We start from the raw sequence: 20,148 nt of genomic DNA, 5'->3' as shown, positions 1-20,148 counted from the left end.
ACTCGTAACCTTGTTCACGAACCTTTGAAAATGTTGCACCGCATTCTTCAAACCATAAGGCATACGGACAAAATAAAACAGGCCAAATGGAGTAGTGATTACTGTCTTCGTAGTGTCGCTGGGTTCAACAAGAGTTTGGTGGTACGCGCTGATCAAATCTTTCTTGCTGTATATTTTGGTTCTAGCGAAACTGGCACCGAAATCATGTATGTGAGGAAGAGTATCCGGAGTAGTGACAGCATTCGAAGGTCGCTAATCCCCGCAAGGCTGCTAGTCGCTACTGCCTTGCTTTGGAACCAGATGGAGAGATGAAGACGAATTGCTGGACGAAGGACGCAAACCGCGGAGCTTAAGCATTTGCTCGAACTCACGGCGGCTGACTTCCAACCCCCGCCCAGCGAGCCTCTGACTGCGCGGCGACAGGTGGTTCAGTGGTAGTGATATGTTGCGTCACCTTGTGTTTCACGGGCAACGCATTGTTTCGGGGCTTCGTGAGTTGCGGGTACTCAGAGAGTATCTTGTCGTACGTTGAGACTGACCGAAACGTACGGATGCCAGATGGGGTGGGCTGCAGGCCAAGTACATCGAGGAATGTGGCGTTATCCTTTACGCGCCGATCGCGAACACTCACATCTAGGTTGAAATGGCTGAGGAAGTCCACTCCTAGTATGGCAAAGGTGACGTAGGCGATCACAAACACCCATCTGTTCAAGCGCCAGAGTCCGATGTCTAGAGTTACTTTCCGGAAACCATACGACACGACAACAGTGTTGTTCACTGTGTAAAGCCTGGGTGTGGACTTGCTGTGTTGGTGGACTGCGGCTGTGGCGAGAACAATAGACAGCTCGGCTCCTGTGTCGACAAGGAAGCGGGTGCCGGTGATGTGGTCGAGTGCGATGAATAGGCGGCTTGCTCGAGAGCCGATGTCGCATGCCGCCATTAGCGACCTTCCAGTGCGTTTCCCGTCCACGAACAGGGCTGAGTGCAGTGATTTCTTTGTTCGCGAAAGCGACGGTAGTACCAGCACAACTGCCGCGGCGAGTCTCTAGGTGCGCTGTGAGTCTATGAAGCCGAATGGTTGTGCCGAAGTTGGTCGCCAGTGTTGCCGCCTGTAGTTACCTTCTCCAGTGTACTGGTAAGGCGGTCCACTGTTTCCTCCAGGTACGAGAGTCGGTCCCGTGGCTCTCCGGCCCTCGCAGCGGTGATGAGTAGCTGTGCCGAAGCGCACACTACTCATGACACAGAATACCACTACTTACATGTCCAAGGGCACAACCACACTACAGGACCAGGCCAACTTATTAAAAAGACGGACACTTTTACAACGTCTCCAGCTCAGCAAACTACTCAAATACATTCTGTAAACATAAAGAGTCTGTTGAGAAACAGAAACGATTTGCAAGTTGCTTGCCGCGCCTTATATATACCCACCTGCGAAAGACAACTACAAATAACGACAAATGATCCCCAACAATGGACTGACAAAAATTATTTGTGTTCTTCAACACAAGAAACTGTTACAGTTCTGTTCTCCCAGAAGCAAGGGTTACACTACAATCCAGTTCCGACATTGGGTGGCACAAGCTTGCCGGTCAAAGAAGACTACAAGTTTTAGGCGGAACTTTTGACAAAAGAAAACTAAACGTCCTGGCCCACATTAACAAAACAAAAATCAAGGCAAATAAAGCACTAAATATTCTCAAAATATTATCGCGCAAGCATTGTGAATCTGACCGATCATGCCTAATACGTATATACCGGTCCCTTGTGCGTAGCAATCTGAACTACGGTAACCCGCAGGGGCGTCTGTGTCAGCAGGCGTTTGGTGTGTTGCGACACCACGTACCAGAGCACACGAGGGTTGGACCCTACAGCGTGTATCCGTGCGTGGCTTAGCCGTGTCTGAGGAAAAGGGGATCCTGGGGGTTGAGCCGATGCTGGGTGTTTGGACCTTAAGGCACACCAGCGGAGGTAACACACCGCTTCGGCCTCGGCTTCACATAGACGGCACCTCCAGACTGACCCACCTGGAGGAAATCGGCAGTCGCCTTTTTTTGTCTCTCTCTTCCTACAATCTTCGTTTTTCCCTTACTTTCCACCTTTCCTGTCTCCTTCTCTCTCCTATTTACCTCCTTCTCCTTGGCGGCAAGGGTTAACCTTGTGTGCCTATCCTACCTTGGGTACATACTGTTTGGTTTTAGTGATTGCGTATGACTGGCGTCGTGCAGACTTGTACGCAAGCTCTGCCGCGTCCCCTCGTTGGGCTCCGTAGTGGGCGGTCAGCGCTGTTGCCGAATTTTTTTTTGTATTTTCATGGAAAATTCTTACCCCCAACTTCCTGATCGCCCCCAGAAACGAGGGCGCACCGAAGATTTATTTCAGTTTTTCGGACACCAAATCCAGAATTTTCCCCTGTTCCATGTTATTCACTCTCAAAAGCCAAACAAAGCAGTGCGAAATATTTCACCATTCCTTCTGTCAAAGTCCTTCACTGATCTTGTTGGTCCAGGTTACAAGGTGTCGAGGATGGCAAGCGGTGACCTACTCTTGCAGCTCCGCGATTTAAACAATATGAAAAACTACCGAAACTAGTGTCATTTGGGGAGAGCCACATAACAGTAACCCCGCACCGTACAATGAACACACCCCGCGGTGTTGTGTCGGATGAGGATTCGCTTGAGCTAACTGAAGCGGAACTCCTGGAGGGCTTCAGCGAACAAAATATGATCAACGTCAGAAGAATAAAGATGAGGCGAGATTGTAAAGAGATTCAGACGGAGCACTTAATAATAACTTTTGGTTCAAGTGTCCTGCCCGAGTCAATCGAGGCCGGGTACATCGAGCTCCGTGTTAGGCCGTACGTGCCAAATCCGCTTCGATGTTTCAAATGCCAGGGTTTCGGCCACAGTTCGCAGAGCTGTCGGGGCCGCCAAACATGTGCGAAATGCAGTGCCCATGAACACACCACTGAAACTTATGAGAACGCTCTCCACTGTGTAAACTGTCATGGGGAGCACGCCGTGTACTCGTGGTCGTGCCCTTCCTGGAAGAAAGAAAAAGAAATCTTAACGATCAAAGTAAAAGAGAATACCTCATTCAAGGAGGCACGCAGGCGGGTAGCATACCTGCCAAAGCAAAGCTTTGCCGAAGTGGCGCGTCAGGGTGCAGTGTCACAATGGCCTCCGGCGGCTTTCCGATCCACAAGCAATGAGTCGGCAGTTACGCCATCTGCCTCCGCGGCAGTTGCAGCTAGCGCTGCTCCGTAAACCGAGGAGAAGAGACCATCAACCCCGAAGGTGGGCGCAGCCGAGGCTGCCTCAACCTCCCAGGTCCCTTCCAGCGCTGGCAACGGCCGGCGCAGCCAAATCGCCCAGGGAGCCCCATCGACCTCCGGGCTCGTGGGCGCAGGGGTCTTGCCCTCCAAGGCGGGACTCCCCCTGGCAACTTCTCGCTCGCAAGAGCACGTGTCCGGCGCCTCACAAGAGGCAATGCACACTACACCAATCCTGAAGGGGAGCCAAGCGCCAAAGGAGCGGCGAGGCTCTCTCGAACGCTTCAGAAAGGGCAAAACCCCGATTACAGGGCCTCGAAAGAGCCCTGTAACATAATCTCTGAAATCTCTGTAATTAATACTTCTGTTTCCGTACACACAGCACCTATTTACTTCAAATATGAATACACACATAATTCAATGGAACGTCAGAGGTCTTCTTAGAAACCTTGATGATGCGCAGGAGCTCAACCACAAACACAATCCAAAAGTGCTGTGTCTACAGGAAACACACTTAAAATCGAAACACAAATTTACTCCTACAGTATGTTACGTTTCGCAGAGATCGCGATGATGCTCTCGCCTCATCGGGCTGTGTTGCCATTGTTATTCAGAAAATTATAGCGTGTGACCGTTTGCAGCTAGAAACGCCCCTTGAGGCAGTGGCGGTTCGTGCTGTTCTCCTAAATAAACTGATCACTGTCTGCTCGCTCTACATACCCCCACATTACAAAATAACTAAACATCAATTTCAGTCCTTCATAGACGAATTGCCAGAACCTTACGTTGTCCTTGGGGATTTCAATGCGCACAACTGCCTGTGGGGCGACTCTCGTATAGATGCACGATGTCGTCTTCTTGAACAGTTCCTTTTCTCTTCTGGTGCGTGTCTGCTGAATAAGAAGGCACTGGCATATTACTGTATTGCAAACAGTACCTTTTCTTCAATTGACCTCAGCAGTTTCTCCTTCTATTCTGCTTGAACTCGAATGGGAAGTTACAAAGAATCCTTGCGGAAGCGACCACTTCCCCATACTGCTACGAACACCTAAAGAAAACAAAAATCCACCACAGGCACTTAGGTGGAAGATTGATACAGATCATTGGGAGAAATCCCGAACTCTCTCTAGTACCTCATAGCATGACATGTCCTCGTTACGAATTGATGCTGCTGTGGAGTATTTTACAGCCTTCATAATAGATGCCGCATCTAAATGCATCTAATAAGTAAATGGCTTGGCCTGCAAACGGCATGACCCGTGGTGGAACGACGACTGTAGAATCGCTCGTAAGAAACAGAACGAAGCGTGGGGGTTTCTACGCGGCTCTCCCACTGTGGAGAATCTGATTAACTTGAAGCAAGTAAAATCCCAAGGCAGGAGAACGCGCCGACAGGCCAGAAGAGACAGTTCGCAGAAGTTCTTATCGGTTTTCAACTCCTATACTGATGAGGCCGAAGTCTGGAACAAGGTTAATAGGATAAGAGGGCGGCAAACATATTCACTCCCTCTGGTAAACACACAGGGCGATACACTACAAGATCAGGCAGATTCACTTGGGGAGCACTTTGAGCGAGTGTCGAGCTCAATGCACTATTCCCAGTCCTTTCTTAGACATAAAGAAATAATAGAACGTAAGCCAATCATACGAAAATCCAGGCAGAATGAAACGTATAACCGGCCTTTCAGTATTGCCGAGTTGAGAGCTGCCTTGAACACATGCAAAAGCACTGCACCGGGACCTGACAGAGTCATGTATGACATGATCAGAAACTACATACTGACAAACAAGTTACACTACTTACACTATTCAACACTATTTGGGCTTCCGGATACCTCTCATCCACATGGAAGGAAGCGATTGTGGTTCCCGTTCTGAAGCAAGGAAAACACCCTTCCTTGGCAGCAAGTTATCGTCCGATAGCTCTAACAAATCGTCTGTGTAAGCTTTTTGAAAAAATGATAAATCACAGACTTATACATTTCCTTGAGCTCAGCAATATATGCTCGATCCTTATCAGTGTGGCTTCAGAGAAGGGCGGTCGACAACCGATCATCTTGTGCGCATTGAAGGAAATATCCGCGATGCATTTATACATAAACAGTATTTCCTATCGATATTCCTTGACATGGAAAAAGCGTATGACACGGCATGGCATTACGGGATCTTGTCAGACCTGTCGGAAATGGGCATCCGTGGAAATATGCTGAACATAATTGAAAGCTATTTGTCGAATCGTATCTTCCGCGTGAAAATCGGCAACGTATTGTCGCGACCTTTTATACAAGAAACAGTGGTACCCGAGGGAGGAGTACTCAGTTGCACTCTCTTTATCGTTAAAATGAACACACTTCGTCCTTCACTGCCACCGGCCATTTTTTATTCCGTCTACGTAGATGATATACAGATACGTTTCAGGTCCTGCAACCTTACAGTGTATGAAAGACAGGTACAGCGGGGCTAAACAAGGTGTCCAAGTGGGCAGACCAAAATGGATTTAAAATAAACCCCAACAAAAGTTCTTGTGTTCTCTTCACAAGAAAGAGAGGTCTGGTCCCAGATCCTCGCGTAGAACTGGGCGGACAACGAATACCTGTGAACAATGAACACAAATTCCTAGCTGTAATACTTGACTCGAGGCTTACTTTCATCTCACATATAAAATGTCTTAAAGTAAAATGACTAAAAACAATAAATTTACTTAAAATCCTATCTCACACAACGTGGGGTAGCGAGACACAGTGCTTATTGAATATCTACAGGAGCCTAGTTCGATCACGACTTGACTACGGTGCCGTGGTTTATCATTCTGCCGCCCCGAGTGCGCTAAAGATCTTAGACCCCGTTCACCATCTCGATATCCGCATGGCCACTGGCGCATTTAGAACAAGCCCAGTTGAAAGTCTATATGTTGAGTCAGATCAGTGGTCGCTCCATTTTCAGAGAACGTACATCAGCTTTAACTATTTTCTTAAAGTTCGCTCAAATAAGGAACATCCGTGTTTCACAACTGCTAATGGCTTGACGTGTGAAACACTTTTTCGGAATAGACGCTCTATGAGACTTCCTTTCTTACTGCGTGCAAGAGAACTTAGCGCGGAAATGGATGTCCCAGTTCTAGAACATCACCTAATGCCTCCAGCTAAGCTATTATCACCCTGGGAGTGGCAGGTGATAGACTGTGACATATCCTTTGTTGAGGTCACAAAGCACGCTCCTGAGGTTGAGATTGCTATGCATTTCCGTGAACTTCAATCGAAGTACTCCTGCAGCGTATTCTACACAGACGCGTCAAAATCACATTCTGGCGTATTTTGTGCTGATGTTGGTCCTTCGTTTTCTGAATCTGACGTGTTGAATCCTTTAACAAGCATCTTCACTGCATAATCCTATGCAGTACTGCCTGCAGTAAAACATATAAATAAATTAAAACTCGACAGAGCAATAGTATTTACAGACTCGTTAAGTCTTGTAAAAGCGTTAATTTCCTTACAAAAGCAAACAAATCCTGTTTTCATTGAACTTTACTCGCTCTTATGTAATATTTATGTATCACATAGACGCGTAGTAATATGCTGGGTACCTGGCCATAGAGGCATCGAAGGTAATGTACTGGCTGATAAAATGGCCACATCACTCACACCACTAAACACCTTTTCTACAGCTGCTGTCCCTGTCACAGATCTGAAGCCTTTCTTGCGTAAGAAACTGCGACAACACTGGCAACGCATGTGGAACGCAGAAATGAACAATAAGCTGCACGTTATAAAGCCACAGTTAGACTTGTGGCCCTCCCCAACAAAATCACGGCGAACAGATGTCCTATTCTACCGCCTCAGAATAGGGCACACATTTGGTGCACACAATTTTCTGCTTACTGGAAATGAACCGCCAACCTGTGCTCGATGTTGTGAGAGGGTGACCCTCCTACACGTCCTCTTGGAGTGTCGCAAAGCCGAATCTGAAAGAAAGAAACATTTTCCTCTTGCATATCGTTATTGCATACCTCTTCACCCAGCTATGTTGCTTGGTAAGGAACCATTTTTCAACACCAAAGTAGTCTTCAATTTATTAAATGACGTTGTCCTGCATATTATGAGCCCAATGAATTCGTAGCGCATCCTCTTTCCAGAGGATGCCGCTGTGATACTTGTTTTATATAGCACATGCCTCCAGGCCCTTGTGTCTCAAGGGCTCTAACGAGGCCATGGTGCTCTAGTGAATTTTAAAAACTTATGCATTTTCTTATATCGTATCATTATTTTGCAACGTACCCTAATGCTCATAGTACACGTCATTTGTCATCGCCATAATTTTATTATACGTAAATTTTACGCACTTTACTGTGACCATATTTTAGGCCCCTTTACAGCCACGTCACATCAACTTCATAGAACTCATAATTACACTGCGAACTAATCACCACGAACATGGCGCTCTTTGGCCATACCTGGCCCTGGCGCCATTAAACACCAATCATCAGTCATCAATGGACTACGGTAGTGTAGATTATGGTGCAGCTGGGCAGTCTTACATTAAACGACATTTCTTTTTTTATTCACATACCCTAAGGCCCCCTTACGGGCATTACATAGGGGGTTAAAAAACAATAAAGTGATCATATTGCATAACACAGTGAAACATCAGAAAGCATAAACAAACATGCGCTAAGGAAAACAGGGAACATACTGGATAAAACAAGTGTTTAAGAACAGGCACACACATGGACCACAATGCTCAAGACAATGGAAAAAAGAGTGCACTTCTGATAATGATTTATTAAGAACCAGGACTGAGTAAGTATTTCAGTTTGTTCAAAAATGCCTCGTAATTATTTTCGGAAATTGTTTCTGTAGGTAGTTTATTCCAATGATAAATGGCAAGGAACAATGGCGAATGACGCATAAGTTTGGTGTGAGTTATCTTGGGTTGCACTTTGAGGCAGTGGTCTAATCGGGTGAAAAAGCGATGTGCTGGTTCGATATGAGATTCTGCGAACGGTGAATGATTGTGATAGAGCTTGTGAAAGTGACATAGCAGGGTGACAAGTCTTCACTTTCAAGTGAGCTTAAATTTATAGATGATTGTAGATAATTATAGATGAGATGTGCCAGCCTGTATATTTTGCGTTTCATGCGCAATTTCACTTCCGATAATTTGGTTTAATATTAGTAGGTTGTGTTCCTTGGTTTGTGATTTAAACTGGGCATTCTCGCGTTTCAACGCGCACAATCACGCCAAGTTATTTGCGAGGTCACCACGCACACTTAAACTTTGAACTGTCTCTTTTCGCCCTTCTCGCTTTGTCTCAAATGCAATCAAGTATCATCGATTACATTCCAGATATTAGTTGAGCACTTTACAGCCACGCCCCATATTTAGTCAGGTCGTCGAGCCTGATAGCCACCGCTGCTGCCGGTGCCATAGCAGCAGACAGACAGCAATTAGTTGCAGCAAGGGACTCATTTAGACGTTAGCATTTTTCCTCAGCTGACAATCATAATGCAAAAGGTGTACGAGTATTTATTTGCATGACTAGTATTCTTAGCTATGCACGAATATTAAACTTAGTCTGATAAATTCGGTTCTACAATGCGTCGCTAGAATTACTTCTCTGGGAAATATTGCGAAGTTGTAAGCAAAGAATGTAAGCAATGACTCGGCTATTTCCCTCTTATGCCGTCGTTATTTATTAGCCCACACTTTCTATAAATTATTGTGTAAGCCAAGTGTCTGAATATTGTACCTCCAATATTAGGGCACGAGCAGCAAATTAAGCATGTTTTCGAGCGTCTGAACGTTGGCAGTGCTGCCAAGTAGCTTCTATATCTTCGTTTCATTTTAAAGCCATTTCTGCAACTTGTAAAGAGATTTTTAATACATACGCATGTGACATACCATCGAGAACATGGATTACATTATTAGAACATGGAGAACATTATTATGCGAGCTATCCAGTATTACATCAGCGTCGTTCCAATCCTTAAGTCCTGAATTACAAATACCAGTGAAAGCAACAACCGCTACAGCCGACCACTCAATCTTTTACAGCAGTTATCGCGTGACGATACTCGTTTTTGTACATAGCGGGCAGCGCTACCAAGGCTACCGAACAAAAAAGTAGTACTTCACATGCTAAATAGAGAAGTATGCATCATGTTAGTTCGTGTAACCTTAAGCCCATACTGTTACTGCACAAAATATGACTCAATTAGCGCGTATAAGACGTCGCAGATCTAAATGTATTTACCACCGTGTGAGCGTAGTGACACGTTTCTACGACCATCGACCACAGCGCAACGTTCGCGCTTGCAACAAAAGCGTAGTACTCCACATATTGCAACACAAATATTACATGATTTGATAAAACTGATTTCCAGAAGTTTTAATTGCTAGTTTGCGAATATGTAATGAAACCATTCTGACGACTGTGAGTAGCGTTACCGTCACTCGAGTATCTGCAGACCGCCATTGTGAGTCGCGTTGACGTCCTTAATTTCGACCTTGGTTACGCATTGCCTGGACTTATCTTCCAGAGAACCATGAATGAAAGTACACATCTGTCGTACACAAAGCTGCTAACGAATGAAGGTGGCAACTTGTGGCAACTTCTGCAACGAGGAAAAAAGCGATCACAGAATAATTGCAAAATACTTGCAGCTTTAACCAAACCATATAGTAATCCCTAAACCAAAGTATAAATGCAGTCTAATGGCGAAAACAGTATTGGGAGTTCGTTTTGCAGTTTCGTATAAGAGTGGAGATTGGATCATGAAACCCTCTGTCTGTCTGTCTGTCTGTCTATCTGTCTGTATGTATGTATGTATGTATGTATGTGTGTGTGTGTGTGTGTGTGTGTGTATGTATGTATGTATGTATGTATGTATGTATGTATGTATGTATGTATGTGTGTGTGTATCTGTATGACCACCTACCGGCGCATACTTGCTTGTGCAGGCGTACGTTGCCCTGCTGCACGCACGATGGGTATATCAATATTCAATTTTATTTAACGTATGCTCATTGAGTGGCATCTGAAGCAGTCATGATCAGAACCTGCCAAAAGAATAGCTATAGTTATGTTAGAACGCTTAGGCATTTGTAAAGTTTAAAATAGAGCTTTTGAAAGTTCCTTTGTACGTGATGCATGGTTTCAGGATCCCTATAATAGCTGTTGCGTGAAAGATGACACTCTGGCGCCAAATTCACAAATATATTGGTCCAGAAGTAATTCCTGTTCTTCGCCCTTCACCTTCCACAATGTAATATGCTCGCATAGTGCATGGTCAAACGAAGCTCTCCAGTACGCCCACCGCTTGATGAATACAAATCCTGGCTCCGACGTTTCCCTATCCCGCGCTTGATATCATAATGTGCCAGATTCTATACGAACAAGTTATGTGTTGACGCCAAAACTTTTCATCGTAGACAGCTTGCCGAGACAGTGCATGAGTGCATGCGATACTTATGCCTTCAATGTTGAATGATTTCAACCGTAAAATTTTAATCTCAGCTCAAGCATTATGAAAAGCATGTCGGGCCGCTGAGTGAACGCGGCATCCGATGCTTTCTTTGGAGGGAATGCATTAAATTCCCATAAATGATCTATCTTGAAGCGTACGAGAACGCACACCAAAGGAGAGCCAGAAATTGACAGAGCTTCGCTCAAAAATAAAAATTTTTATTGCACACAAGGCTTATATGAGTACGTACATACACGCCTAAGCCATTTCCTTCATCGAAACGCCGCACTTTCATATCATTCTTTTGATTTGGTAGAAGATTGCTTACGTGTGCAACTTTATCATCATCATGATCAGCTGGTTACGCCCACTGCAGGGCGAAGGCCTCTCCCACACTTCTCCAACTACCCCGGTCACGTATTCATTGTGGACGTGTTGCCCCTGCAAACTTCTTAATCTCATCCGCCCACCTAACTTTCTGCCGCTCCCTGCTATGCTTCCCTTCCCTCGGAATCCAGTCCGTAACCCTTAATGACCAACAAGTATCTTCCCTCCTCATTAGATGCCCTGCCCATGTCCATTTCGTTTTCTTGATTTCAACTAAGATGTCAATAAGTCAATAACTCGCGTTTCTTCTCTCACCCAATCTGTTCTTTTCTTATCCCTTAACGTTACACCCATCATTCTTCGTTCCGTAGCTCGTTGTGTCGTCCTCAATTTAAGTAGAACCCTTTCCGTAAGCCTCCAGGTTTCTGCCCCGTACGTGAGTACGGGTACAACACATCTGTTATACACTTTTCTCTTGAGGGATAATGGCAACCTGTTGTTCATGATGTGAAAATGCTTGCCAAAGGCACCCCAGCCCATTCTTCTTCTTCTGATTATTTGGGTCTCATGATCCGGATCCGCGGTCACTACCTGCCCTAAGTAGATGTATTCCCTTACCACTTCCAGTGCCTTGCTACCCATCGTAAACTGCTGTTCTCTTCCGACGAGACTGTTAAACATTACTTTAGTTTTCTGAAGATTAATTTTTAGACCCACCACTCGGCTTTGCCTGTCCAGGTCAGTGAGCATGCATTGCAATTGGTCCCCTGAGTTACAAAGCAAGGCAATATCATCAGTGAATCGCAAGTTCCAAAGGTATTCTCCATTAACTCTTACCCCCAATTCTTCCCAATCCAGGTCTATGAATACCTCCTGGAGAGATCGTATCTCCCTGCCTGACGCCTTTTTTTATTGAGATTTTGTTGTTTTCTTTATGGAGGACTATGGTGGCTGTGGAGCCGGTATAGATATATTTCAGTATTTTTACATACGGCTCGTCTACACCGTGATTCCGTAATGCCTTCATAACTCCTGAGGTTTCGATTGAATCAAACGCATTCTCGTAATCAATGAAAGCTATATATGAGCGCTGGTTATATTCCACACATTTCTCTATCACCTGATTGATAGTGTGAATGTGGTCTATTGTTTAGTGGCCTTTACAAACTCCTGCCTGCTCCTTTGGTTGACAGAAGTCTAAGGTGTTCCTGATTCAATTTGCGATTACCTTAGTAAATACTTTGTAGGCAAGGAACAGTAAGCTGATGGGTCTATAATTGTTCATGTCTTTGGCGTCCCTTCTTATAGATAAGGATTATGTTAGCGTTCTTCCAAGATTCCAGTGCGCTCGAGGTCATGAGGCATTGCGTATACAGGGCGGCCAGTTTTTCTAGAACAATCTGCCCACCATCCTTCAACAAATCTGCTATTACCTGATCTTCCCCAGCTGCCTTCCCCCTTTGTATAGTTTCCAAGGCTTCTTTTACTTCTCCCAGCTTTACTTGTTGGATTCCAAACTTCTCTAGACTATTCTCTCTTTCATTGTCATCGTGGGTGCCACTGTTACTGTATAAATAAATAAACCCGCTTCCATGGCAGGCTTTCGTCGCGGTACCTGAACTCCATGAAGATTATTGAAATCGGCGACGGCATACTTCGCTGGTTATCCGACTGTATATCTCGCCGGCCGTCTTTTGTAAAAACAGGAGATAGCCCCACGGCTGAATATTACACTTACAGCGGCGTGCCTCAAGGAGGAGTATCAAGCACCACGTTGTTTATCGTGACACTCATTCGACTAGCTGAAATTTTACATAAACAACCTACCTCTCGACATGGGCAGCAGACATCTGCCTTTGGAATTTTGTGGTCACTCGCCTTCAGGTTCGCGCGCGATTGCCGAGGGCAGCAGTGTTGAGATCAGGATAGACTATAATACAAGGCTTGACTGTATTGACCGAGATATGTGCATTGATTACATTCACCCGTAAACCTATGACACCATGCCAAGTCTCCGTTAATGGACACACTATCACCTATGGGATGACCTATCGATTCTTGGGCGTAACAATCAACCGAAATATTTCCTGGAGCCGTTATAGCACGTAGCTGAAGTAAAATCTGTTGTCGATTGCCCAGGTACTGAGATTCATGTGCGGCGAAATATGGGGCACATCTGTACGCGCCTTGCTTCAGCTGCAAATGGCTCCATTCCTAGGGCATTTATTCTACAGCCTTCCAGTGTTGTGCGGTACGTGCATGTCAAATATTAGCTCATTGGAGAGGTTACAAGGCCAAGCATTGCGCACGTGTTTTTGATACTTCCTTGCTGTGCGTCAACAGCTGCAACAGTCGTGCACACCAAAGACCATTCCATCCAAGCATGTGTTGCTGTGGATTGTCTCAGGACGCATATCCGTCATCTTCCCCGCGTCCCCGATCATCAGTTCGCGTTCTTGCCATCGCAGAGACGTTGTGCAACGCTTTCTGAGGGTATTTTCACCCATTTAGACTGTGTTTTATTAGGATACATACCAGCAGTAAGGACTTCATTGTTCTTCTGGTCTCTCTAACAGTCTCAAGTGCGGCTAAATATACCAGGTGTGAACAAGAAGGCCAACCACTCAACAATATCTCTGAAACAGATGACGCTGATAATATTCAATTAGGCATACGGGAACCAAATACATATTTATACCGATGGTTCGGTCTCACCTACCCGCACTTCAGGTGCCATTGTCACTCTGGCTACGAAAGCGACAATGAAATTCAAACTGTCCCACATGACAACATCAACGGCAGCACAGCTTGCTTGATCCATTCTTAAACCGTCAAAAGTACCGTGAAAACAACAAGCACTGTGAAAAGTTTCCCGCTCTGGGGCGATAGTATTGTGCCCCCTCTGGATCAGGGTGGCATTTACGAAGGGCTACTCGTTCCGTATTGGAAGGGGGGATACGCGCATGAGCGACTCTTGTGGAACCACAGAAACGACTGAACACATCCTATGTATCTGACGTCAATACGACGTCGATCGTGAAGCTCTCCGGACAGCATTGAACCAGCTAGACTCTAAACCATTGCCGGAAATGAATATCCTTGGACCATGGCCGTACGCGTCGATGGCACAGAAAGCCACGAAAGCGTTGTTGAAATACCTGAAGTCCACATGGCTTGGCAACCGTGTGTAGACTCGGTGCGAACCTTCATATGTGCGCAAAACTGCGTTCTCTAAGTCCTCTCTCTCTTCATCCCCATACCCCTTCCCCCAGTGCAGGGTAGCAAACCAGACATGTGTCTGTTTATCTTCCACTCCTTTACTGCCTTCTGTCTCCGTCTCTCTTTTCGTCTTAAAGTTTGTTTTTACGTACCCCAATATTGTGTATAATTTCATTTTCACCTCATTTTGTATTGATTAATAGCACAATCACACACGTACGGAACGATCCGCTCCGGACTTCCGAAATCTTTCCTCATACAGGTCACTTCATTGTGAAGATCGTGCACCGTACCGCTCGTGACAGACCTGTCCAAGGCCGTTCAAATAAAGAAAACCTGTTTTTATTCCCTGTCCAGTCCAAAGCTTGTCACTAAAATGATAACGTTATCGTTCACGCTACTGAATGAAGAAACGAAGGCTAAAATAAAGAAAAACTGCGAATTGAATATTTCCCCAACATATCTGAGTATTCTCACGCAAACTCTCAAAAACTCATAGCTTTGTAATCAGTGAATATTACTCTAGCTTTTTAATTGACCTGCAGTTGTAAATACTTCTTGATACAAATACTTTCTATATTAGTTGGACGATACCAAAAGTATTCGAATACAGAACGAAGTCCTAAGCTCTGCGTGGCACCGCCAATGACATTCGCGAGCTGTAAGGACGACCAAGCTTATCTGGCTCACCAAGTCAGCCAATTATCTAGATATAGCTGCTTACACAAGAAATGTTAATATTATTTGTTGGAGCTTCTATTGCTTTTCATGTCAGATGCTACTGACAGTGCATTATGATTCGTAAAAGAATTGTTGTAACAGAAGGGGTCAAATTATTTCAATATTTCTTTAGTGAAAAGTGCTGCCAATATTCTGCTACACGCTGAGTTCGACGGAATGTGCAACTGCAGCCGGTCTCACGGCGGCGAAGTTCATGGAGTGACCCCCGAGAAGCACACCGATACCAAAAACGGCCAAGGTTTGTTCTTGCACCAGAGAAGCCGGGCCAGCTCTGACGGCTGGCCGTTCCGAGCGCGAGCACCATAGCTCGGGTCGCCCTGCGCCACGGGGCAGTAGTTTTCCCAGCACGAGGCGAGACTTCGCAGCATTAGTAAGTTTGGCTGTATAATGTAACGATTGAGTCAATCAAATACGTAACGATTGCACTGCAAAGCGGAGTCCCGGCTATTCTTATTACCAGTGCAAGCGGATCTGGACCAAGAACTGTCGAATACCGCTCACAAAGGGTGAATTTTTTTTTATATTCTAAGTTGGTATCTGTATTTTTAATATATTAAAACAAAATGATGGGGGGGGGGGGGGGGCAGAAGTTAGTTACTAGATAAGATGAACCACTGCGTTCAACCTCGTCGCGGTGGGGGATGGAGTTAGAATAACAGACCATGGTGGTATTTCACGCCAAAAGCCTGAGTCTTATATCCCTGCACTGTACACCATTCCCACTATCTCCGGGTAGCGCGGTATTGAAGCCACACGAGAACACGAACAATACTTTTCATTATACTATCTTAAAATCTTCTTGGTGCACACGATTTTCTGTCACGAAAACTAAATATTATTTTCTTCACGCCCACAACCTTAAGCTGTCCCTTTTACATTAGTTCATGCTTAAGCATACCCACAAAGAATAATGGCCCCGCCACTCAGGGGAACCCATGACGTCACTCAAGGACGTGTGCTAAATGAAGTGGCAATTGCGCTGTTGAACATTTCATTTTTCTATTTTACTGGGAAAAAGAGACCAGAATTATTTGCGATAAGCATTCGCACAACACTGTGTTAGCTATGGCCGATGGACCGGTGTAGTGAACGCTCCTATCCCGTTTACCTTTACGGCGTCGCGCCTCCTAAACGAACATCGCTCGAACGTCGCTCCTGAGCGAAATATTGACACATTCACAGGCGGTTACGCGCGTAGCAACCAAATTAATCATCACCTCACCGCGCTTTAGTTCAATTTCAGGACACAGCTTTCTATCAGCCATCTCTAGTTAGCCTCTCATTGCAACAACTAAATTATGAAATGCCTGCAAATTTGCTATTTCATTGCAACGCCCAGCCATCTGATGTCCTTCACTGCCTTTCCCTAGCTAGGGAGGCATTTTGTTGCTGAAATAAAGCTTCGGTTACGTGTCCTAATAATTAAATCGCCTGCACACAAATCCAAAGCAAGAAACCATCTGCGCAGGGCACAATGAATGGATGCCGCGATCACTAAGCACATCGGGAGCGCATAGCCCCCTTCTTGTTCCAAGCTCGTTCTTCACTTTGAGAATCTTGTGACTCCGCTGCACTCGTCTACAATTCGCCTTGACATTAAGGGTAGTCGACATCGAGCTCTGGAGGTTCTTGCCTTTTCTTTTATTCGTGACATTTTCAAACGGACACAAAGTGGCAGCTACTGCTGCTCTGCAGGCGCTTTCGCGAAAGCTCCCGGTTGCCTACTCATCCTCACGGTCGCTGACATTGCAGCCGTCACGAGAGAACTTTCAGAGCACTACAACATGTTTTTTTTTTTTTTCTTGAACTTGTAGGTGTCACCAAAATAGCGTTTTCATAGATGCGTTTCGCGAGAACAAAAAACAAGAACGAGAAAAAGAATGCATGAACGTATGCGCTTGCGCTCGTGTTTCATTTATAATGTTGTCGTTTTTTTTTTCGCTCGATAAGTAAAGGTTTCATTAACCGGTTTGACCACGCTTGGAGGCCGGTAAAGGACAATAGGCAAGAACTAGAGATCCGAGCAGCGCGTCTTCCTCTTCCATTCATTTTAGAAGAAAGACAAAAACAACATATGCTGCGTACTCTCCTGGGCAGCAACTCGTTTTCTTTTTCCTGGGCACAAGAGAAAGAATTATTACAACAAAGTTCTTTATGTCTAGCATCCCGTGAATTGAAACGCGTCCTTCGTATCGACAGAAAACCCAGTGGGCCAATTCCGGTAGCACTGCAGAGACAGGTGCAGTGGCTCATACCTCCGTAAGGTTGTGGCGTCAAGTGAACGTACAGCATTGCTTTCGTTTCGATACGAAATGTACAAATACACAAAAAGCTGTCAAACTACGTGATTGATGACCAGCGAGGCGTGCGTTAAATTTCTCGTTGATCAACGTACGTTGCCGCGAATTCCTCGCCGGTGGTCTGAAAACTGTAAACAAATCAGTGTTTCACCCACTTCATGAAAAAGTTGGGCGCTGATTACTCCAACTATCCGATTCGACAAACTACCGTACGCGAGTTAAACATCCTTTTAACATTGGCGAAAAACATTTGTTGCATAAGAACGGAAAACATATGCGTGTAACATAGTGATCGCAAAGCGCGTATAGCAGTAATTTCCAAGTAATAATTAAAATAAATGTTTTGTAAACTGCATTGAAATGTCTGTTTGTGTCATATATTACTCTGAAGAGGAATGTGCGAAATCGGCGCACAGCATGGGATCAGTGTTTGACAAGCTGCCCTACATGACGCGCAACGTATCTACAGCTTCGTCGACCATCCCCTTTCACAGGAGTGGATTGGTGGTGATCTTTATTTCCTTGCTTTAACTATAGAAGAGAAACACAGCTGTGAATTTGTAGCGATTGTTTAGTTCGCGATGCTTGAATCGCTAGCAGTGCTGCCTCATTTTATAGGTGAAACCAATACGGCCGACTTCCTTGCAAGCATTACGGTGAAAGTTGGTATGAAAGGCGAATTGCACTGCCAACGGAATTGCCCATGCTTTGTTACGGCACTTGAACTGACACCTAGAGCCGACTGTGCAGCTGCATCGCAGTGGCTCCGGTATTGACCCAGGCTTCTTTTTCAGGTTTGTTTCTCTTTCATTCTTTACGTGTTTACCAACCAGGAATTCAATTCAACGATCCTGTTTTTTCATCAACGCTATTTCTATATTCCACTGGGCGATATGAAAACACACACTATTTCTCGTTACTTAAGTATAGAATCGTGGCAAATCTTCGTGGCTGTATGTTTGTTGCGAGCTTCCCACTAGGCGTCTGCTTTAAAACATTGACGTTTAGGTTAACCCAAAGCTGTTCCTACTTTTGCAAGCAAGTCATAAGAAAACTTTTTCTTATCGATGACAACAAAAGGATTCAGCTATATTTCTCAGATCGTGGTAGACATGCCAGAAATTGTGACTTCTAAGGAATGGCGTACCGTTTGACGTCAAAAGGTTGATTATCTTCTGAGAACCCAATCTAAACTTTCCATCACTCGCTACGTCATTAGAAGGACTGAAATGTCAGGCGTGGCTTCACATATTTCACGGCATGGATTGTTTGCGCACAACAATCTTTCGCTTGAATGTTTCCTTGATACATGCCCTATATGATTTCAAAAACATTTGTCCACATGAGTCAACTGCAGAAACACACATACTAACAATCGTTTCCTTGAATGTTTTCTTGGTGCATGCGCTATATGATTTAAAATCATTTAACCATGTCAGTCAACTGTGCTAACCAACACACTAATATTTGCATGGCGCCTTCACATTGAATTGGCCAACTGCCCAAGAATTCACCCACTTGGCACTGACTAGAATAAAGATACCCTTAGGATGACTGCAGATGTACGATGAAATATAATTCATCGCATTGTGAATATAAACAGCTCCTTTTTGAATTGAAGCTGTGAGAATTACAGCAAATGCTGAAATACGCAGTAGGGGAAGGTTCAGACAAACGAAAAATTGTCATTCGCCCGACAGTAGCACTAAGCTGAAAGAAAGGGAAAAAAAGTCCAAAAACACATATTACTCAATGGGCGCGGACTCTTGCTGTCAAAATGCTGGCATGGTGAAGAGCGCCAGCAGTATCCTGCGAATTGATATTCGTTGTCCGTCTCGCTTTGATGCGAACTAGTCGGCGAATCCATCAGCTGCCGGCACACTCAGACACTGTACTCATCGCAGATTGCTTGAAAGCAATCTGCGATGAGGTGGCGCGGTGGTGCGCAGCCTCGTCATACGCAGGCGCCTCCGGACTAGAACGCTTCCCCTCCAATATTGTCTTGCGCGTGATGAAACATAGCATGCTTCGCTGCCAGCCTTCTGCCCTTGCGCGCACGAGATCAAGCCGCCATCTTCGGTTCACCCTTTCACGCTTTCACTCGCCCCTGCAGCACACGGTACGCCGCCAGAGTGTTTTCGCGCTTGGACTTTATGCTAAACATAACACCGATGCCGACAGCGACGCCCACGGCGATAACGGCGATGGTGAGAATGCTCCTGAAGTTTCCATACAATTGCGATCGCAATAAAGAAAAACACTGCAGCTTTTCGAGGTTGAAAACTTCGCAGTTGAGAAAAATTTGTCCTGCTCCGGACACCGAACCCGACACAAACGCTTTTCCTTGGCAGTCGCTCTACCATCTTAACTAACGAGAAGGCTAGTGCGCTGCAGGACAAGCGCGGACAATTCATCAACTCGAAGTGTATGGATAGTGAAGGGTAAATATGCCTCAAAACTCCCCATTCTATAACGAACAGGTAATATGAAAAAAAAACAAATTAATGAAAAATACTTATACATTTACCTTTTGCATCATATTCCTCAGCGGCGATGCACCAACACGTAGTTTGAACTACTAATTGATCTTCCTCGAATCCTCGTCCTCTGACCCTTTTGTCTGAAACATCGATGCACTTCACATTTAATTTCTTTGCGCATTTCTATGCATTTAGCCTTCGTTGTACCTTTTGCTGCTATAAAAGATCAACGACTGTCCTCGATGCATGTAGCATTGCTGTTACGACTTCAAACTTAGCACATATTTGCTCGTTCGCCACGCTATTGTCACTCTAGTCGCCGGCCCTTATCTTTTGCGCGGTGGACG

At 45.1% G+C, this 20,148-nt stretch overlaps 1 protein-coding gene across 1 annotated transcript; it reads right to left on the bottom strand.

Annotated features, from left to right (window-relative positions):
* Window positions 1-367: 367 nt before the first annotated feature.
* On the bottom strand, window positions 368-940 carry LOC126528593 (uncharacterized). Its single transcript, XM_050176449.1, has one exon. The coding sequence runs from the start codon at window positions 938-940 to the stop codon at window positions 368-370; it is 573 nt and encodes a 190-aa protein (XP_050032406.1).
* Between the last annotated feature and the right edge of the window lie 19,208 nt (window positions 941-20,148).

This window comes from Dermacentor andersoni, chromosome 9, assembly GCF_023375885.2.
Source record: "Dermacentor andersoni chromosome 9, qqDerAnde1_hic_scaffold, whole genome shotgun sequence".
Lineage (NCBI taxonomy): Eukaryota > Metazoa > Arthropoda > Arachnida > Ixodida > Ixodidae > Dermacentor > Dermacentor andersoni.
This window is presented reverse-complemented; position numbering and strand designations above follow the sequence as displayed.